Below are 20,254 nucleotides of genomic sequence, written 5' to 3' on the forward strand. Positions count from 1 at the left end.
CACGGGAATATCGTCTCAATTGGGAGATATATACCCCGTATGTAGGTGCTGCTGGAACGTTGGTACTTAAAAATGGAAAGTTCACAATTGGAAAGCTGAAATCATCTCTTTTGTCGTAAAGTTTTGTTTTCAACCGACCCTCATAACTTTCTTTTAGTAATGGGTTTATGTTTCCAGTATTTAATCTATCCCAATTAAGAATTGCTTGTGTTTTATATATTTTTCTATTGGTATTTTACCAAGTTAGGCTTTAACCCCTAAATTAGCAGATGTTTTTTTGTACCTAGAATATATTTACAGAAATTAGCATGAACCTTTTCGAAAGGAGTCTTATACAAATATTAGATATTATCTATATCTTTGTTTTGGGATTTTAATCTGACTTTTGCTCTATAATAAGATTGATATGTATCCATGTATGATATTTCTGCATTATATGTTAAAATTGGTTTAATAAGAGAATAAAAAAGATTACAGGATACATTAAAAGGGAAATTTCCCAAAAAGGCTGCATGTGATTTTATTGAAAACAGAGCTTTTCTAGCTTTTTTGGCTAAATCTGTTAAAATTGCATTTAGATTTCCATTATTTTTTAGTAGAGTGCCCAGAAATTTATATTCAGTAACGTTATTAATTTTGTCATTGTTGAACCTAACTACGTATGGTTCCAGTTTTGTAGTTCTTTGTTAAATGATCTTGTTTTTGTTTTTGGGATACGATTGCTTTCAAGCAATCTGTAAACTTATACCGGCGGCTCAGAACAATTTCCCTCACGTCAATCGTTTTATTCTAAACATTAAGGAACATCTCAGATTCTTATGATTGTCCTGCTTTAAAAGGTAAAAACAAACAAAGGGATTGAACTTAATCAACTTTCCTATAATGTTCTTTTCATAATCTTCATGTTTGATAATTCCCTTGACTTCGATGCGTGTTTTTAACAACACGGAAAATCAGAATTAAGCAGTATTTATATTTAGTGTAGTTATAAATTTGGAAACACGTCAGAGGGAATTCCCAGTTTTGATAAAATGCGAGAGTTCTCTGAATACCGATAAATCTATTTCTGTCATATAAGAACTGAAGTGGAGGTTATGAAACTGATATTTGAGATTGTACGTCCATAAAGAAATTGAGAACCATATAGGTCGTTTAATAAGCATTTAACATATCTTGCCCCAGGGTTTGATTTGGAAATTATGCGGATGCGTATAGTTTTCTTGACTTTAAGGGGTTTTAGATTGAATGGTTGCTCTGGATTCCCCACTCAATTAATTAATTTATAACTCATGGGATCTTTTCTATGTATGTCTGCTATTGAGGGTTATTGTTGTTGCATAATTTTAAATCATATGCATCATTTAGATTAAAATAAATATATTCCACATCGTAGAACACCCCTTCAGGTGAAATGGAGTCTTCCATATTATCGTTTCGAGTTGTCTCCCTTCCGACAGTAACTTCCGTGAATTCTGAATATAAACAAGACGTCGAGTATTAGCTCGTTCTGTCAATAAACGTCGTATTATATTAAAAACGAATGCAATTTAAACCGATAAATGTGTACGGAAAGGAGCCATGATGACTGACCCAAAGGAAATTAAATATTTAAAGAGTTAGGAATGGGGTTCCTCCTAGAATTAACGTAGGAAAAAAAGGTGATAAGATACGAATTGAAATCTACATCTACATCTACATCATACGACGATCCATCAGCACATTGATGACTATACGTCGGCGCATCGCTAACAGACACTTAATAAAATATAATAACCAATGAGTGAAATAAAATACCTTCTCTGACATCTCTCACTCTGAGTCAGTCAGTAACTGCTGTGGAAAGTAAACTTGGTATTGATAGTACAAAAATAAAACACAATAGACCTAATTACATTGTTCATACACTTTTATCCGGGTTTGGCTATTTTGTAACTATTTTACATGTCTGTTTGTCAGTTGAATTAGTTTTGAAAATAATATTATCCAGCTACATGCATACATGTGTCAATGAAACAATTGATTTTTTTAATATTCAGACATAACTGCCATTTTTCACAGTAATTTGATAAGTTATTTAAGCTATTCTGAAGACCTTCTTTACTTTCATATAAAATGATCAGGTCATCAGCAAACAAACGATTTCCTATATCAGAATTGAATATTCTCAAGGGTTTTGAATCTTAATAGTCAAAATTTTCAACTATGTCATTTATAAATAAATTGAAGAGTAAAGGACTAATACTGTCCCTTTGTTTTACTCCTCGGTCAATAGAAAAGAATCTAGAATGTTTATCATTATATTTCAGTAACGTTATCAATTTGTTCATTGTTGAATCTAACTATGTATGGTTCCAATTTTTTAGTATTTAGACATAACTGCCATTTTTCACAGTAATTTGATTAGTTATTTAAGCTATTCTTAAGACCTTCTTTACTTTCAGATAAAATGATCAGGTCATCATCAAATAAAAGATTTCCTATATCAGAATTGAATATTCTCAATGGTTTTGAATCTTTGAGTTCAAAATTTTCAACTATGTCATTTATAAATATATTAAAGAGTGTAGGACTAATACTGTCCCCTTGTTTTACTCCTCGGTCAATAGAAAAGAATCTAGAATGTTGATCATTATATTTTAAAGATGCTTCAGTATGAATAAACTGTTGTTTCATAATTTCAAACATATGTTTTCCCACACCCATTTTATCTAATTTATAAAGCGTTCCAATTCTCCAAAGCGAATCAAAAGCCTTTTAAGATTACAAAACAGACATAAAGTTTTCTTTTATATTTATGAATATATTTATTAATTAAAGTTTTAAGGATAAATACACTGTCTGTAGTTCTATGATTAACTCTAAATCCAAACTGGGAATTAGTTATTTTTTTCCAAAGTTTTAATCATTCGGTGATTTAAGATACTGCTAAATAATTTGGATAAACAGTTGATTAAGGTTTATGTACCCTTCTGTAGCCATTTTTGTACGAACTTTTCAAACTTCAATTGTATCAAAACTACAGATATTATGAATAACAGAGATAGGCCATTTTGTACATATTCCAAGGGGAAACTTGATGCAAAGCATTATTTTTTACTGTTCCATTGCATTTAATAGAAAAAGAGGACTTTGTGGCAAATAAATCAAGATTTTTATAGAAAATCCACAGCCTTTATCCTTGTACTCTCATATTTGGCAATTTGATGACTGATAGATATAGGATTATTGCATGCAGTGCTAGCATTGATTTCCTTAAAACAAGTTTATAAATGTAGTTATTGGTTGACAAGTATAAATATGGCCAAAATCAAGTGCACCTTTTAGGGTGCGCTCGACTTAAGTGACTCAGCACGAGGTGTTTTGGAATTTACAGGTTACTTAGAACTTTTTGTAAAAAATAAACACTAGCACATCATAGAAAATCAAGTGAGTAATTTATGTTTCAAATTTTATAACAAAAATCTCTGTATTAAAGACTGTGGATTTTCTATAAAAATCTTGATTTCTTTGCCACAAAGTCCTCTTTTTCTATCAAATGCAATGAAACAGTAAAAAATAATGCTTTTCATCAAGTTTCCCCTTGGAACATGTACGAAATGGCCTATCTCTATTATTTATTATATCTTTAGTTTTGATACAATTGAGGTTTGAAAAATTCGTACAAAAATGGCTACAGAAGGGTACATAAACCTTAAAGAAATTCCTCTGTAATTGCTTGAATTACATTTGTCACCAGATTTATGTACTAAAGTTATGTATGCAGAATTTCACGAAGTTGGATAGTATCCTGTTTTTAACATTATATTAAATAATTTAGCATACGCTTTGGTAGTTACTGGACTACTCAATTTATTCATCTCATTCAACACGTAATCTTGACCGCTTGCTTTTCCATTTTTTAAGTTATAGGACTATCAGTGTCCGGGTTAAAAGAAATAGTATCTTCAATATTTTAAAAATTTTGCTTAAGGATTATGTTACTTTTGTTGATTCAATGCTAAACATATGGAAATTTTATAGAAAATCCACAGCCTTTATCCTTGTACTCTTATATTTGGCAATTTGATGACTGATAGAAATAGGATTATTGCATGCAGTGCTAGCATTGATTTCCTTAAAACAAGTTTATTAAAGTAGTTATTGGTTAAAACAAATAAAAATATGGACCAAATCAAGTACACCTTTTACGGTGCGCTCGACTTTAGTGACTCAGCACGAGGTATTTTGGTATTGACAGGTTGGTTAGAACATTTTGTAGAAAATAAACACTAGCACATCATAGAAAAGCAAGTGAGAAATCTTTATTTCAAATTTTATAACAAAAATTTTTGTATTAAAGGCTGTGGATTTTCTATAAAAATCTTGGTTTATTTGCTACAAAGTACTCTTTTTCTAGTAAATGCAATGAAACAGTAAATAATTATGCTTTCCATCAAGTTTCCCCTTGGTATATGTACTTAATGGCCTATCTCTATTATTCATTATATCTGTAGTTTTGATACAATTGAAGTTTGAAAAATTCGTACAAAAATGGCAACAGAAGGGGTCATAAACCTTAATTTTGGTTTGAAAATCATTATTTATTTTTGAAAACTTTCCTTGATTTTGGAAATGTTTTATTGGGCTTTTACTGCCCTTTAACATTGTTTAACATTTCTTTTAAATCATCATCTGCATCTATATTTTTGTTTTCTAGTGATTTAAGTATTTTCTAGTATTCTTGAGGATTTTTATTCATTGAACTTCTTTTCTTCGTATGAGTTTTCTCTGTTAGGAACACCCCTCTTTTGAGGGTAATATGGATAAAAGTCTTTAACTATGTACACACTCCGTGAATATATATACACTTGCTAAAATCTAAAATAGACTTAAGTTTTTAAGTTGAGTGATAGTTGTCAACAGCCATTACACACTTATCAGTTTTAGTCTTAAGTTATGCATCTTGTAGCACATATCTCTTGTGAGCATTTCTAGTTCTTCTTTTTTGAGCTTGCTTTCACTAAATATTTGTGTGAAGTTTGTACAGTCAATTATAAGGACTGTAATTTTATGTCTATCAGTGAATGTCTCTTTCCACTTCATTTCTACAATGAATTTGGTTACATAGGTTTTAATTCGGTTGAAATTTTCTTTTCTTGTCTCACTTAATGCTGAGCAGGTGGTAAGCATATGAGTATGGTCTTCTGGTTCTTGAATGCACATCGGACAAGTTGGAGCAATTTAATATCTGCTGAATTTATGACGATCAGCTTGTAGGGTATACGTTCGTGTCATCATCCTACTTTTGATTATACCTTTTCGAACATCAAGAATTGTAGGTTGAAATATGGTATAGGAGATATGCGGCCTTCCTTTTTTAATTTGATTTATAGTTAAATATTTAAGTGATGTCTTTTGGATTGTGTCAATTTGAAGAATATTATTCCAGTAGTTTGACATTTTGAGATTCACTAGTGTTTTCCAATTACATTTAGTAGGTAGACTGCTTTGAAGTTCCCATATATTTGGAAGATTATATATTTGTAGGGTTTCCATTGCACAAAAGAAGCTTTTTGGATTGTAAATTGATTGATGATTGTCTTTGTACAAGATCTTGAACAGTTTGGTTTTTGGCCGATAATAAAGAGTAGAGCATAGATAGTTGTCGCTTGTGAAGCTCTCCTTCAACTGGTATTGCACCTAAGAGTAGATATATTGCTGATGTAGCTGTTTTTTGCGGAAGAGATTGAATATGTCTCAAGGTATTTTTATGAAATTTTTCTAGTATTTCAATTTGTCCTTTTGTAAGTGGTAGTATTTCTAAACCATATAGGAGCCTTGTGAGAATAGATGTTTTATAGATGTTATATCCAGTAATTGGGTCAACCCCATTTGTTCCATGAAGACCGGAGCTCATTAAGGAGTATTTTGTTCTTCTTGCTACTTTTAAAATGCATATAATGCGGTCATCAATATTAATTTCATTTTCTCTTTTGTTTGTTCTTTGAAGACCTAAATGTGTTGTGGCATCTGTTGGTTCTATAGTTTTTCCTTTTAAAACCCAACTGTTTTCTTTTTCTTTTGTATTACACTGTACTATTTTGGTTTTTGTTAGATGGATGTTATATTGATGCTGATCAGCATATCTACCTATAATGTCAAGCATTAATTGCATTTCCGATGAGTCTGAGCTCAATAAGGCAATGTCATCTGCACGAGTAGGTGCACCAATGTAAATATTTCCTAGATGGGAGCCAATGGAGTTGTTTTTGAGTTCTTCAAGTAGATCTTTGACATACAATTTATAGAGGTGTGTAGATAAAATGCCTCCTTGTCTTACTCCTTGTCTTATATTAAAACTATCACTGATATCCCCCATCCACTTTATTTTTGGTTCTAAATCTGTGTATAGTCCCTTAATAAGCTGTAATAGATCAGGAGGAATATTTTGGTCTAGTAGTTTGTCCATAAGAATGATATGCTGTGAGTTTCTCAAAAGTTTCTTTGCTGTTTTTAATTCAGTATGTGACGGATGGTTTTGTGGCCTTCCCTGATTTTTCCATTGTGAATATAGCTGTTTACATGATTTCAGACGTTTTCGTACGGTTGGCGTTGCTTTCCATTTTGGCCCTTGTAATTTGATAGGTTTTGCTGAAACAGCTACCTTTGTTGCTTTCAGTAATTCATTTGTAAATGTTTGCAGTTGGTCTGAAGTTGAATCCTCAGGTTTATTTTTAAGGAGACCCTCTGATAAATTTGAGTTGTATATTTCAGTGTTTATTTCATCCCAAAGAAGTTTTTTGTATGAGGTTCCTTCAGATGGTTTTCTATTTGCCGTACTTGGAATTGTTACAGTGGTGTTTGTTTCAACTGGTACATGTGCTGAGCTATTTGTCGCTGAACGGTCCCAAATTTTGTGTTCTTTGAAGATTGATATATTTGTTGTTACAAATGTAATCGATTTGAGATGATGCTTGTCCAGAATGATGAAAGAAAGTCATTTTTGAGTCATAATTTCCAGCTGTTTGAAGGCCTAATTCTTGTACAAAGTTTTTCAGTAATTTATCATGCTTGTTTGATCTTGAATGTAATAAAGTTCCATTGAGATCCCCACAGAGGATTATTTCATAAAAGTCTTGATGTTTTTGTATTATATCAACGATTATATCTAGACATTCTGAATACTCATAAGCCGAGTCTTTATCATTATTTGAAAGATACGCATTGATTATGCAGATATTGTAGTTTGATGATAAGGTGATAGCTACAATTCTTTCATTTCCCTCTTTTAATTTCTTAACGTTCCTGCTCCATGAATCTGGCCATAAAATTGAGACCCCCGATTGTCCTTTTGGTAATTTTGATCCATCTATTAGATCGTTTGAGTCGTGATAGCATGTGAAGTTGTCGATATTTGGAAGTATATCAGAGAGAAATTGTTTTTGAAATTCCCATAAAAAATGTTCTTGAATACATATAATTTTGTTGTCCAATGCCAAAGAGACCAGAAATGCTGTGTTAGATGTAACGCCTTCAATGTTACATGTAACTATATCGATTGTCTCTTCTCTGATTCCATCATTTCTTCGAGTAGAGTTGTATTGTCTGGTGGTTTGTATTTGAGGCCTTTTTGCCGAAAAGGATGACTTTGGATTTGTGTGATTTTAGTTTCTTCGTCTTGATTGTTTGGGTCTTCCAATTGGGTGTGTGAAATGTGATCTAATATTTCAGCCCCACTATTTTTAGTCTGATGCTCTATGTTAATCTCTGAAGTACTAAGTGAATGGTTTGGATTGATAGTGTGTGGTTTTTCCTGTTGGTTGAGGTAGGTAATACTGTTTGTGAGTTGTTCGGAAGTATTTTCTTCATTTATACTTGAACTATAGGCATTTTTGTTCATAGGCTGAATATTATGGCTTAATTGAGGGGTTGATCTCAATGTTGTTGTTGGTTGAACAATTGATGATGATTGCCTTTGTTGGTAGTTTATATGAATTGGCCTAGTTTGTTGATCATGTTGGTATGTAGGCAGTTGATATGTTGGCGGACGATATGTTGGCGGACAAAATGTTGGAACTTGATGAAATGTTGGTACTTGATGACTTGTATGTGGTCTTGATATATTGATATTTTGATTTGGTAGTGTGCCAAAATGTGAGATCCCTCCTTGATTTAGATGGCAGGGGTTGTTGTATGTAGGATATCCAAATTGTGGAACACCTTGTTGGTACATCTGTCCTCCATTGAAATTATTAGGATGATATGTATTATACCCCATTTGATTCGAATAGGTGTTATGTCCCAGAAATTGTGGTGGTTGCACATAAGGTATTTGAGTTGGCTGTTGGTTTACTATTCTTGATTGTGATGAGATATGAAGATTTAGAGCCGTGCTGAGACTAATGTGGTTTTCTAGAGAGCGTAGACGTTGTTCCATTAGCTCTTGTTGGAGGTTGGAAGATTGTTGTCTATCATTGCACGAGTGGTGGGGGCAAGTATTACAGCTACTATATTGCTGATTTGGTATGTTGTTTTGGCAGTTGTTAGTTATAGAATTGCTTCCATGGTTTGTGTTTGGAGCTTCTACATGTATATTGTTGTTTGTGCCAATTGATGTATTTTGTATAGTCTCAATTACTCTCTTCAGTTGTAGAATTTCGTTTTCTAGACTCAATATTCTTGCTCTTTGAGAGTTAGAAATATTTCTTTCCTCTATTTTTGATTGGTTTTTCCTTATGTTCTTTCTGTTTTGAACACTCATATTTGGTGTAACAGTATTAGCTGGTTTTAAAGCAAGACCAGTTGTAGTATTGTCTTGTAATATTGTAGGCATTGTGTCTGGCTCAGCAGATATATTTTGTATTAGTATCTCTGTGTCAGGATTTTGTGGTACCCCAACATTTGGCTGTCTCATATTTTCTATTTCACTATCATGCTCTTGTCATGAAAATTTGGCATATTATTGTCTACTTGTTTTGGTGTGGTTTCATGTGTATCTAGATCTCTATCATGCTCTTGAGTAGGACAATTTGGTGTGTTTTTGTCTACATGTACATGCTTTGGTGTAGTTTCATGTGTATCTAGATCTCTATCATGCTCTTGAGTAGGACAATTTGGTGTGTTTTTGTCTACATGTACATGCTTTGGTGTAGTTTCATGTGTATCTAGATCTCTATCATGCTCTTGAGTAGGACAATTTGGTGTGTTTTTGTCTACATGTACATGCTTTGGTGTAGTTTCATGTGTATCTAGATTTCTATCATGCTCTTGAGTAGGACAATTTGGTGTGTTTTTGTCTACATGTACATGCTTTGGTGTAGTTTCATGTGTATCTAGATCTCTATCATGCTCTTGAGTAGGACAATTTGGTGTGTTTTTGTCTACATGTATATGCTTTGGTGTGGTTTCATGTGTATCTAGATCTCTATCATGCTCTTGAGTAGGACAATTTGGTGTGTTTTTGTCTACATGTACATGCTTTGGTGTAGTTTCATGTGTATCTAGATCTCTATCATGCTCTTGAGTAGGACAATTTGGTGTGTTTTTGTCTACATGTACATGCTTTGGTGTAGTTTCATGTGTATCTAGATCTCTATCATGCTCTTGAGTAGGACAAATTGATGTGTTTTTGTCTACATGTACATGCTTTGGTGTAGTTTCATGTGTTTCTAGATCTCTATCATGCTCTTGAGTAGGACAATTTTGTGTGTTTTTGTCTACATGTACATGCTTTGGTGTAGTTTCATGTGTTTCTAGATCTCTATCATGCTCTTGAGTAGGACAATTTGGTGTGTTTTTGTCTACATGTACATGCTTTGGTGTAGTTTCATGTGTATCTAGATCTCTATCATGCTCTTGAGTAGGACAAATTGATGTGTTTTTGTCTACATGTACATGCTTTGGTGTAGTTTCATGTGTATCTATATCTCTATCATGCTCTTGAGTAGGACAAATTGATGTGTTTTTGTCTACATGTACATGCTTTGGTGTAGTTTCATGTGTATCTAGATCTCTATCATGCTCTTGAGTAGGACAATTTGGTGTGTTTTTGTCTACATGTACATGCTTTGGTGTAGTTTCATGTGTATCTAGATCTCTATCATGCTCTTGAGTAGGACAAATTGATGTGTTTTTGTCTACATGTACATGCTTTGGTGTAGTTTCATGTGTATCTAGATCTCTATCATGCTCTTGAGTAGGACAAATTGATGTATTTTTGTCTACATGTACATGCTTTGGTGTAGTTTCATGTGTATCTAGATCTCTATCATGCTCTTGAGTAGGACAAATTGATGTGTTTTTGTCTACATGTACATGCTTTGGTGTAGTTTCATGTATATCAATGTTATCAAACAATAACTGATCGTTACACTGTGCACAATGAAATACAATTTCTTTATATATATTGTCAACAGCTGATGGAAGTATATTGGCACAATTGAAGTGAAACCATTGGTCACAAGAGTAACATGCTATACCCTCAACAGTTACATCGGATTCACAGAAAGGACATATGCATGAGTTGTTACTGTTCGTATTTAATGTTGTATTTGTATTTATTATACAATTTGTGTTGTCATCCTAAGGCTTGTATTCTAATAGTTGTCTAAATTTTGACATTGTTGTATCTGATTGTTGCTCTTTTTGCGAGTTTTTATCTTTGATAGGTAAATGATCAGATGTACTTGTTCTTGAAACATTAATCTCTTTTACATTTTGGTTGTTCAACTGTGTTGAGATGTTTTGGTTTATTACATCCAATGTTTTCAGATTTACTTTGAGAATATTGCATAATAGTTCTAATATGTCATTGACAAATATATCTACATGATTTCCATTTACGGTCATTGTATTGGTGGAATTGTAACAGTTTATTGTGAATTTTAACTGATTTCCAGGATGGCCGTTGTTTTTTCTATTGAAAACTTTGTAGCAATGATCTATGATTGAGTTTGAGTTGTCTATGCCAGTTTGTGTTTGGATAGTATAAGGGTCACTAAATTCCTTTGAATTTAAGATATCCATAATAGATGTTTTTGCTAACTCATATGCCGCTGTACTATATATAATTACAAAGGTTTTGCCCACTTTCATTTCATATTTGATATGCTCACGATGGCATGCTTTTTATCTAGAGTTTTTTGTTTGTTCAAGTGATATGGTCTGTTATGAGTTACAGAGTTTGTTGGCAATAGGCTGCTTGTAGATAGCGCTTTTGAGAGCTGTCTAGTCATTGAGCGTGACATCGTGATACCTGATGTTGTTGATATATTTATTGTGCAGGGACGTAATGGAAAGTCCCACGGTCGCCCTGCAAATATATATCTGTAGCGAAGAAATCAGGCAATTCATTGAGTGGTTCTTTTTCAGGGTCGTAGTGGAAAACCCACAGTCGCCCTGTGAACGGTTGAATTGTCTACCAACAGTCAACTTTTATTTGAGAGCTAAATTTTCGCAGCCGAACCCTAGACAGGTTTCTATTAGGCTCAGTCATTAATTAAATGTCAATCTCAAGAGATAACTTAAATGTTTTCTGGAAATTCCAAGATGGCTGCTGAAAATGGCTGCCGACAATGATCACTCACACATGTTCCATGATAAAGCTATCGGGGTAAAAAATATTTACAGTCATAAAAGGTAAAAAGTTCATGCGTTGGTAATTATATACACTGGTACTTAAAAGGAAGTGTGTAAATGTTAAAAATGTTCGTGATAAAACAATAAAAAGGATAAAATGATTAAAAGATTTAAGCCCAAGGCGAAGCAGAGGGCTTAAATTTTCATAAAACATGACCAAGTATTGTCTGACCAATTTAGAACATATTCACAATTTTGAGTGACCTTACAAAATTATCCTTTCCCATTGTAACATTTAGTCCGGCCGATTGGTGCAGATATAGAGCAGAATTGCTCACTTGATGAGGAAAGCATGAAACTTGGCATAGTAGTTCTTGATTATATACCCTATGATTTCAGCTATGGACCCACTCTGAAAAATTCAATATGGCTGCCATTTTCAAGATGGCGGAAAAACGATATAAATATCAATATTGTCCTAAATGAATTCTATATAATTTCGGAAATTAAAGTAATGATTCTTTAAAAATGTACTAAATGTTCTTGAATTTGTTATCAATCAATTTTAAAATATAAAAATAAAATAATTTGGTTATTTCTTTAACACATACATTTGCAAATATGACAGCATATATATACAAAAACAAATAGTGAAATATAAAATGTTAATCAATATGTTACATGTTATTGTAATTGTTCTTTAAACGCTTTTAGTTTTAATGGTTGGAATGAAATAGGTTGAAACGAGTCGATTGAACGTTAATATAGGTCGGTTAAATATCTTGGAATAGTAGGTATCATCTGAACTTTGAGGCAGTGCCGAGGGCACATTGTCTCGTGTCTCGTCAATGCCACGTCTTACGTCATTTATCGCGTTTTCATCTGCCGTATCCACTACATCGACAAATTATTCTATGCAATCAATAGGTGTACCTTTCTTTCAGGCTGATTAGACGATTGCCATCATTTAAAATGGTTAAGGGACAACTATTTCCTTTCCCAACTACGTGCGAAACTAATTCGCAACTATTCAGTGAACATGGTCCTAAAATGCACTCCTGGTCAGCACTTTTATTAGTTTTAATGGTAACAGTCATTTCTGAGTTTGGCGGAACTGTGATGGTTCGTTTAATGCAAACTTGCTGAGTTGAAATCTTGTTTCCACTGTTAACAAATGCTGCATTTGCTGCACGTTATTGTTGATGGTAAATGTGGGAGTACTCAGGTTGATCACTGCACTCAGTGTGTTCAAAATATCTAGCCTAAGTATACCATCGTCTGTTAACGGCTCTTTGCCTTACTAATCTTCCCAATAACAAGCTGTTAACCCAAACCACGTAGCGTTACAGTCTCCAAATCTCCATTTTCTGCCGGAATTTATTTCTCATTTACCATTGCAACAGTGTCCACAATCATGCACACATTCTGGTCATGTATAGTACCTCGTACTGCTAAGCTCTTTCAAATGGTTCGTCTGATGACAATAACGGACGAGGCCATGGGCTTCTGTTCGATTTGTGATGAGGTGATGTTTCATGGCCAATAGACTTTGGAATCGTGCGTTGGCCTACTGGCCCGACCTTTTGCTGTTTATAGACTCCATTATTGGGGTTGCACTTTGACTTGCTCTGTATCCTGGTGAAGGTGGCCGTTGTCCGAAATAACCGGAATTTCTGGACTTTGTCCGTGGAGATGCTAACAGATTTCTTTAGAGACTATTTGATCTCTAGCTTAGTGGGGGTGTTGCTCATCGATAGGCATTACGCTTGGGTGTATTTCTATCTGGCGATCTACCGCGATTGTATTTCTCAGGAGATCTTACACGTTTATATTGATCAGGTGATCTTCCATTGAACTGGTGATCATGCATGAGTATTTGATCAGAAGAACCGAGGTTATGTTGATCGGCCAATCCACGGTTATGCTGAGTAGTTGTTTTGGGACAATTTGTGTGAGGTTATGCACCTCGTTTTCCAAAGGACTGCTCATATTTCCTTTCTCGGTCGGTGATGCTGTGCCATCAGCAAAGTAGAATTGTCGATGCTCATTATAGGCACTTTTTGATCCAAATATCGCCATCTGGTTTGCTATTGTGGTTTTCAATTGTTTTAACTTCTTGTTAGATGTTTCTGGGTTCCTCACTATTATGATTACTGCTGTACCTATATTTTGACTATTTTATTTATTATGTCGGTTTAGTTCGCGCATCATTGTAAATATAACGGAATTTGATAAGACATTCGTACAAAGTGAGAGGGTTAGCGATTTAAAACCAGGTTTAATCCACCATTTTCTACATTTGAAAATGCCTGTACCAAGTCAGGAATATTACAGACGTTGTCAATTCGATTTTGATGTGTTTTTTCATTTGATTTTGCCAAGATTAGGGACTTTCCGAATTGATTTTCCTCTGAGTTCAGTAATTTTGTGATTGTCTTTACATACTCGGAGGAATGCTTCTGGTCCAATCTGGTTTGATCGTCTTTCCTGCTGAAGCACTGCTCCAATGTTTTTTTAAGGCCTTGGAATCATCATCTGTCTTTACCTTTCGAGCGTACTCAAAGCCAACATCGGCCTAGCAATCTGGGGCCTACACACAATTTTCCTGTTTTCCCATTGTCATCTACCGGCAGTTCGTTAAAACTGCTAAATGAACGCCTCCCAATTCAAGGATCCCCTTCAATTGAGTTTTTGCACTTTTGGCAGCTGTGGGCTTCGGCTCCGGTCCCTTGCACCAAGATTTTTCTGCCATCAGGTATATTCTCACTGCAATGAAAAGTCTGAAGAAGAGCTGTTGTCTCACTCTTTTGGTTTCCTCTGCACTTTCCTGGATCGGGCAGTGGAGTCAGCTTGCTGTTATGGGAAGCCTGTTAGAGCTCCAGGAGCTGACGAGGTTGTCATAATTGGAGTGATAAATCTGGGATTTGCCATTGACTCCACGGGGATGATACTGCAAGTAGGCACTGCATTCAGCATTGGAGAAACTTGATAGGATCCAAGCCTGTTAGAGCTCCAGGAGCTGACGAGGTTGTCATAATTGGAGTGATAAATGTGGGATTTGCCATTGACTCGACGGGGATGATACTGTAAGTAGGCACTGCATTCAGCATTGGAGAAACTTGATAGGATCCAATCCTGTTAGAGCTCTAGGAGCTGACGATGTTGTCATAATTAAAGTGAAAAATTTGGGACGTGCCATTGACTTAACGAGGATGATACCGTAAGTAGACACTGCATTCAGCATTTGAGAAACTTGATAGGATCCAAGCCTGTTAGAGCTCCAGGAGTTGACGAGGTTGTCATAATTGGAGTGATAAATGTGGGATTTGCCATTGACTCGAATTCGAAGGGGATGATACCGTAAGTAGGCACTGCATTCAGCATTGAAGAAACTTGATAGGATCCACTTGCAGCCAATTGTTTCTGTAATGGTGTGCTCCTCTGAACCAAATATTATTGACTCATAGTAGATGGTAGGTGTGCGTAAGAAGACACATAACCCTTTCCTGGTATCCTTTATTAGTACTAGAGGTTTATAGTATGTTCTTAAATGGAGATTGTTGTTGACTTATTTGACCTGTCCCATGCAGGGCCGAGAGCCCTAACATAGGACTGTTGACTTAAGGTGAAGACACTATCAACAGAGTTGGCGTGGTTGATGGTTCATGCGAACTACAATTGGGGAAAGAACCAAGGCATGGATTTTGTTGTGTACTTTTGGTAAACTTGCGTTGTACTGGGTAAATTTTGACTTAAATGACGTGTCTATTGCAGGAATTTTAACTTCTTTATTTCGATTGTCCATTAATTAATTTACAACATATACTAGTACCCTGCTGTCCAAATGCACTTTTAAATTGAACTTTGTCTCCTTCATCAGTTGTTGTCAGCTTGTCCATCCGTCTCACCACAACATTGAATATCTTATTGGTCTGACCATCAATTTCGTAAAGCAGTTACCACTAATCTTGTGTTCTATCCTGTCTTCAGACTGCTGAAATTGCTGAGATATTGCCCCCATCTGTTCTTTATTGATATGCATTGCTTCTTTCTGTTCAGCTTGAATCGTAATGAGACCAACACATGTTTTATCAATTCGCGCTTCGCTCTGTTTAATATTGCTGTAAATCTCACTTGTTCTTTGAGCATAAGATTTTCTATCTGCTAAAAATCCTTGGTACAATTGTTTAATAGTCATTTCTGAACTGTCCTCTGTTAAAGCGTCTTCAGCTGTTGATTTCTCCATATCCCTAAGTGGTTCAGTTTCTGTCATTTCAATGTTCTTGTCCTTGTTTTCCTCAATTCCTGCCATTTCACTGATATGTGTTTAAATGATTCTCAATTCACAGTATAATATCTCAAATTTTAAAATATTGCGACCAAGAAATAAGATAGGCACTGAATAATATCTTAAGGCAGATCAATCCCAAATCAAAGCTTTTATGTGTGACCCAAAACAACAAATATTGGAGCTTTTAATGAAATCTACTACTGCAGCTTTTTATGAAAGCTACTACTTTGTGTATGAAATCACAAGCAAGGCAAAATCAAAAAGGACAGAACTGGGACAGATACTAAGTGACACTATACATCAATAAAATGCTTATATTCAGGTCAATTCTCAATAATGAATATTTACTTATTTTTCAAGGCGGCCATTTTGAAAACAGCCATTTTGTTTTTCAAAATAGATTAAAACAAAATCTTGTTAAGTACGCCAAGTCATTCAAATATATTGATTTTTGTGCTTCTAGATCAAATCCACTGTGGTTTGTGCAATACTGGAAAATATTTTAGAACGTACGGCAGCCATCTTGAAATAAGCCGCCATATTGAATTTTGAGGGTGGGTCCATAGCTAATATTGTTCAGTACACAAAAATGTACCATCATGCAAAAAATGGTGCTTTCCTCATTATTTGAGCAATTATTTCACCTATCGGCCGGACTAATTCAAACCTTAATAAGAGTTCACTTTTTATAATGTACTAAACATAAAACATAGGTTATGATCATTTCAATGGATGAAATGAAATAGCACTGACATAGTTTGTGAAGAATAAATTGTTTTTCTTCTGCATGTTCTGCTTCAGGTAAAATTTAATGCTTATATATCTTTAGATTTTTTTTATCTTAAAAAGCAACATAACCATGACAATGTTATATAAATCCCCTTTTTGATATTTGATTTTTTTTATGAATATAAAACTCTCTGTATGGATATTTGAATTCAGACCATTCAACATTAAATGCTTACTTTTTATTGATAAATGTAAATGCGCTTTATATACCAGCAGACTGGCATTGTGTTTTTTGAAAGAAAAAGAAAATAATTCCCTTAAGTGGAAGGTATATAAATTAAATAAATATCATTTCATTTATCCTTACCATTTTTTATATTTTTTTGTGTATTCTATATATGTGTACCATTTGAAAATGCATAAAATTTTGCAAAATTCAAAATGTTTTTATTTTAATCTTTGCTCTTTCATCTTTAATCAGTAGGCTCTTTTCCCAAGGAAAATGCCTTTGGGGATTGTATACTTCGTTAGTCCAGCTATTTAGAGTTCACTTTCATAATTAACTGACAATGAAAAGTCATTCATGTATAGCATTTCATAGTGCATGGAAAACCTTGTACTATGAAAATAAGAGGGGGAAAACCGACTTTTCATTGGACGAGAAGGGGTGAGTCTGTTCTTATTAAACTGTATTTAACAAATATAAGTTATCTAAATTCTGAAGGAACATGAGGAATAAGATACACTTAATTTCTAATATTTTTCATTTTTTGCAGCATTAATTCTAACACTGGAAGTAAGCTGTCTTGACTGTTACTGTATTGTTGGTGGTTTACATTTTGGTACTGATTCTGCCCATTTTGATTGTTATAACTCATATTTCGGATTTGAGTATTGTTATCATTCTGCCAATTTTGATTGTTATAACTCGTATTTCTGTTTTGTGTATTGTTATCATTTGTATTTCTATTATGAAAACTATGTTTGTACCCTACATTTTCTGTTTTGTTTTGATATTGTTTGTTTCGATAGTTTTGGTTTCTATGCTGGTTATCTTGACTATATCTGTTGTAGTAATACCAAGTAACGGTTGGTAATTTTCTTGATACATTTCACCAAGATTCCTACTCATTGTACTTCTACTTCATTAAGATGAATTCCGTCAGTATAGTCTGTTGTTCTCATATTACTGACAGTCTGTATTCTACTAGTTGCATGTTTTTGTCAAAACAGTAATCCTTAAGTAAGGTATTAAACTGAAGTCTTTCTGTTCAAATTCTTTGGACTGATTTCGGTCTCTTAAAAACGATGTAGAATTTCTGCTAGGATGATCTTAGTTTCTGGTAGTATTTTTTGTGTTATATCTACTTAATGTTTTACTTCCTGTAATACTGCATCGGCTTCTTTTGTTTCAAGATCATTTGATCCTATCTGAAAAAGTACATTTTCAGCACTTACTTTTCCTAATTTGATAAATTGTGAAGCGCCATACACGGTTTTGTCTCTCACTGTATTAATTCTTGTATTTTTATTTCTATAAGTTCTTCTGCCATTCAAGTCCTTTACTATTGATGAACCTATTATACAAAGATTAGCTTTTGGAATATTGCCATTTGTTGAATTGTGTGTACTTCTAACATTTTCTACTTTTTCTTGAGAATTTAAAGCTTGTTATGTTCATTTACACTATGATCATTCCTATCACCTCTAAAATCTTCTGATTGATCATTTTGTGGTACTGATGTGTCATGTGACTTACACATTTGGTTTTTCCTTAAATCTGAATCAATTTTTTCTATTTTTTTGTTAGTTTCTCTTATTTAATTATGCCTGACTTACTCGTAACTCTTCAACAATATGGTTCATGTTAACGGCATTCATAGTCTGTGCTAATAGTTTGCGAGTTACTTCTATTCTGTTGAGAATAATCAATGAATCTTGGTGTACTTTCTTTGAATTTTCACATCTGTCTAAATCCATCTTAATATTCTCGCCTAACCATGCTAACTGCTTGACTACTGTTGACATTATTTCACTATTTATGTTGGTATCTAAACTCTGAACCACTTTTTCTATTTTTTCTACATCAGACTTAAGTTTTGTAATTTCTGATAATTTTTCATTCATTTCATTAAACACTTTAAGGACCTCATTTGTTTTAGCATCGGTCTCTATCAATTAACGTACGATCGAGTGCAAAACTTGTTTTATATCACTTATCTCTTTTTCTTTAGATTCGTGTGGAACTTGGACATTTACTTGTTCTTTATCAGAAATTGTTTCGGTAGGTTTGTTTTCTGACATTTACTGACACCTTGTTTGTAGAATTATTTTGTTCTTCATCTATAGATACATCATCTATTTCATCAGTATTTAAACTTGCTTTGTTGAAAGGTTCATAAAGTTTTATCTGTGTTAATAATTTGTCAACATTTGGGTGACCTCCCTTTGTCCGTTGGCTAACTAAGTTGTCAATCACCAACTACATTTCTTTGTATTCATTTTCTAACCATGTGTCTATAGTTTTACCTTGGATCACTGCATTTGTTGTGGTGTAAAAGAGAGTTACTACTAACAACTTTTTATTATTTAATGATATTTCAACAGCTGGTTTGTACAGCAAATCTGTAGGTAAGTTCCACGGGAAGGGCTTTTGTTCATCGTATATGGTAATTGATTTTGATTTAATGTAAAAATCTTTCCATTTTACTTCGTAATTTGGATTATCTCCCAATAATTTAAAGTATCGGATAAGCAATGCTCGTCGCCAAAGTTGTATAGTGTCCTTGTTGAGCTTAAAAGTTGCTTGTGATTTACCCCTTACTGTTTGATGTATGGGGATTTTACTGGACCTCGGTGCTTCAGGTGAATTTGAGGCCATTGTCACATCTAGGGTTAAACATATATATAAAATATAAAAAGCGTGTAAGGATTAGTTCATTGGATTAACTTGTTATGTGTTTTCAGCCATATTTCTCATTATTTAAACCTTTTTAGTCTTCTGGCACATTTGCAACATGGGGATCGCCATGTTACCGGAAGTTAATTCCATGAAACATTTTACCTGAATGAGAATATACCATTTATATTTAATTCAATGTATGACTGTTCAGAATTTTGTTTAAAACATCTGTTACGTTATTGCTGTCAGTTTGTTCATGTAAGTGTGTTAGTGTTAGGTATGTTAGTATTTCAGCAATGGGGATCTAAAAATAGTTTAACATTTACATCTCCGAAAGATGATATCTCATGGTACTAAGTTCAGAGAACCCCAACACATCAATTGGAACCATACATTCAAAATCATTATGGATTCTATTGAGGACCACGCCAAGGCATGAGCTAAAAGAGAAGTTTAACTATACAGTCTGTCAGAAAGGGTCAAACCAATTAAGTTTCTGATTAGACGTCAAATTTATTAGTTGAAAACCTGTGTGAATGATCGACGAAAGTCCGTTTTCAGAGATGAAGAAACTGTGAAATGTTTATCATCTCTTCACGATCAGTCTATATTTTAAGAAGACTGCTTCACGATAAATATGTTGTTGCTATTGCAGACTAAGCTTCAAATAATATTGTCTTTGTATGTAAATCGTACTACTACGAGTGTATCATGAAAGAATTAGGAATAATTGAGCATTCAGTTAATCCCGCACAAAAAAACATATCATTTGACAA

General features: G+C 33.9%; 2 protein-coding genes across 2 annotated transcripts; both read right to left on the bottom strand.

Moving 5' to 3' along the window:
* Nucleotides 1–7,528: 7,528 nt before the first annotated feature.
* Nucleotides 7,529–8,893, bottom strand: LOC139490142 (myb-like protein I). The gene has a single exon (XM_071276993.1). It carries the CDS (start codon nucleotides 8,891–8,893, stop codon nucleotides 7,529–7,531), a length of 1,365 nt encoding a protein of 454 aa, XP_071133094.1.
* Nucleotides 8,894–8,898: 5 nt separating this feature from the next.
* Nucleotides 8,899–13,635, bottom strand: LOC139490143 (involucrin-like). The gene is made up of 2 exons (XM_071276994.1): nucleotides 13,522–13,635; nucleotides 8,899–10,350 (listed from the first exon to the last, which is right to left on the bottom strand). Exons 1-2 carry the CDS (start codon nucleotides 13,633–13,635, stop codon nucleotides 8,899–8,901), a joined length of 1,566 nt encoding a protein of 521 aa, XP_071133095.1.
* Nucleotides 13,636–20,254: the final 6,619 nt, after the last annotated feature.

This window comes from Mytilus edulis, chromosome 9 (genome assembly GCF_963676685.1).
Source record: "Mytilus edulis chromosome 9, xbMytEdul2.2, whole genome shotgun sequence".
Lineage (NCBI taxonomy): Eukaryota > Metazoa > Mollusca > Bivalvia > Mytilida > Mytilidae > Mytilus > Mytilus edulis.

Bases quoted from the DNA above. Each gene is read 5' to 3' on its own strand.
- LOC139490142 (XM_071276993.1), bottom strand. From the start codon at position 8,893: ATGAGACAGCCAAATGTTGGGGTACCACAAAATCCTGACACAGAGATA.
- LOC139490143 (XM_071276994.1), bottom strand. From the start codon at position 13,635: ATGGCGATATTTGGATCAAAAAGTGCCTATAATGAGCATCGACAATTC. The intron at 10,351-13,521 runs GTGCATAACCTC...CATTGTGCACAG, and splicing joins GCAGTCCTTTGGAAAACGAG to TGTAACGATCAGTTATTGTT.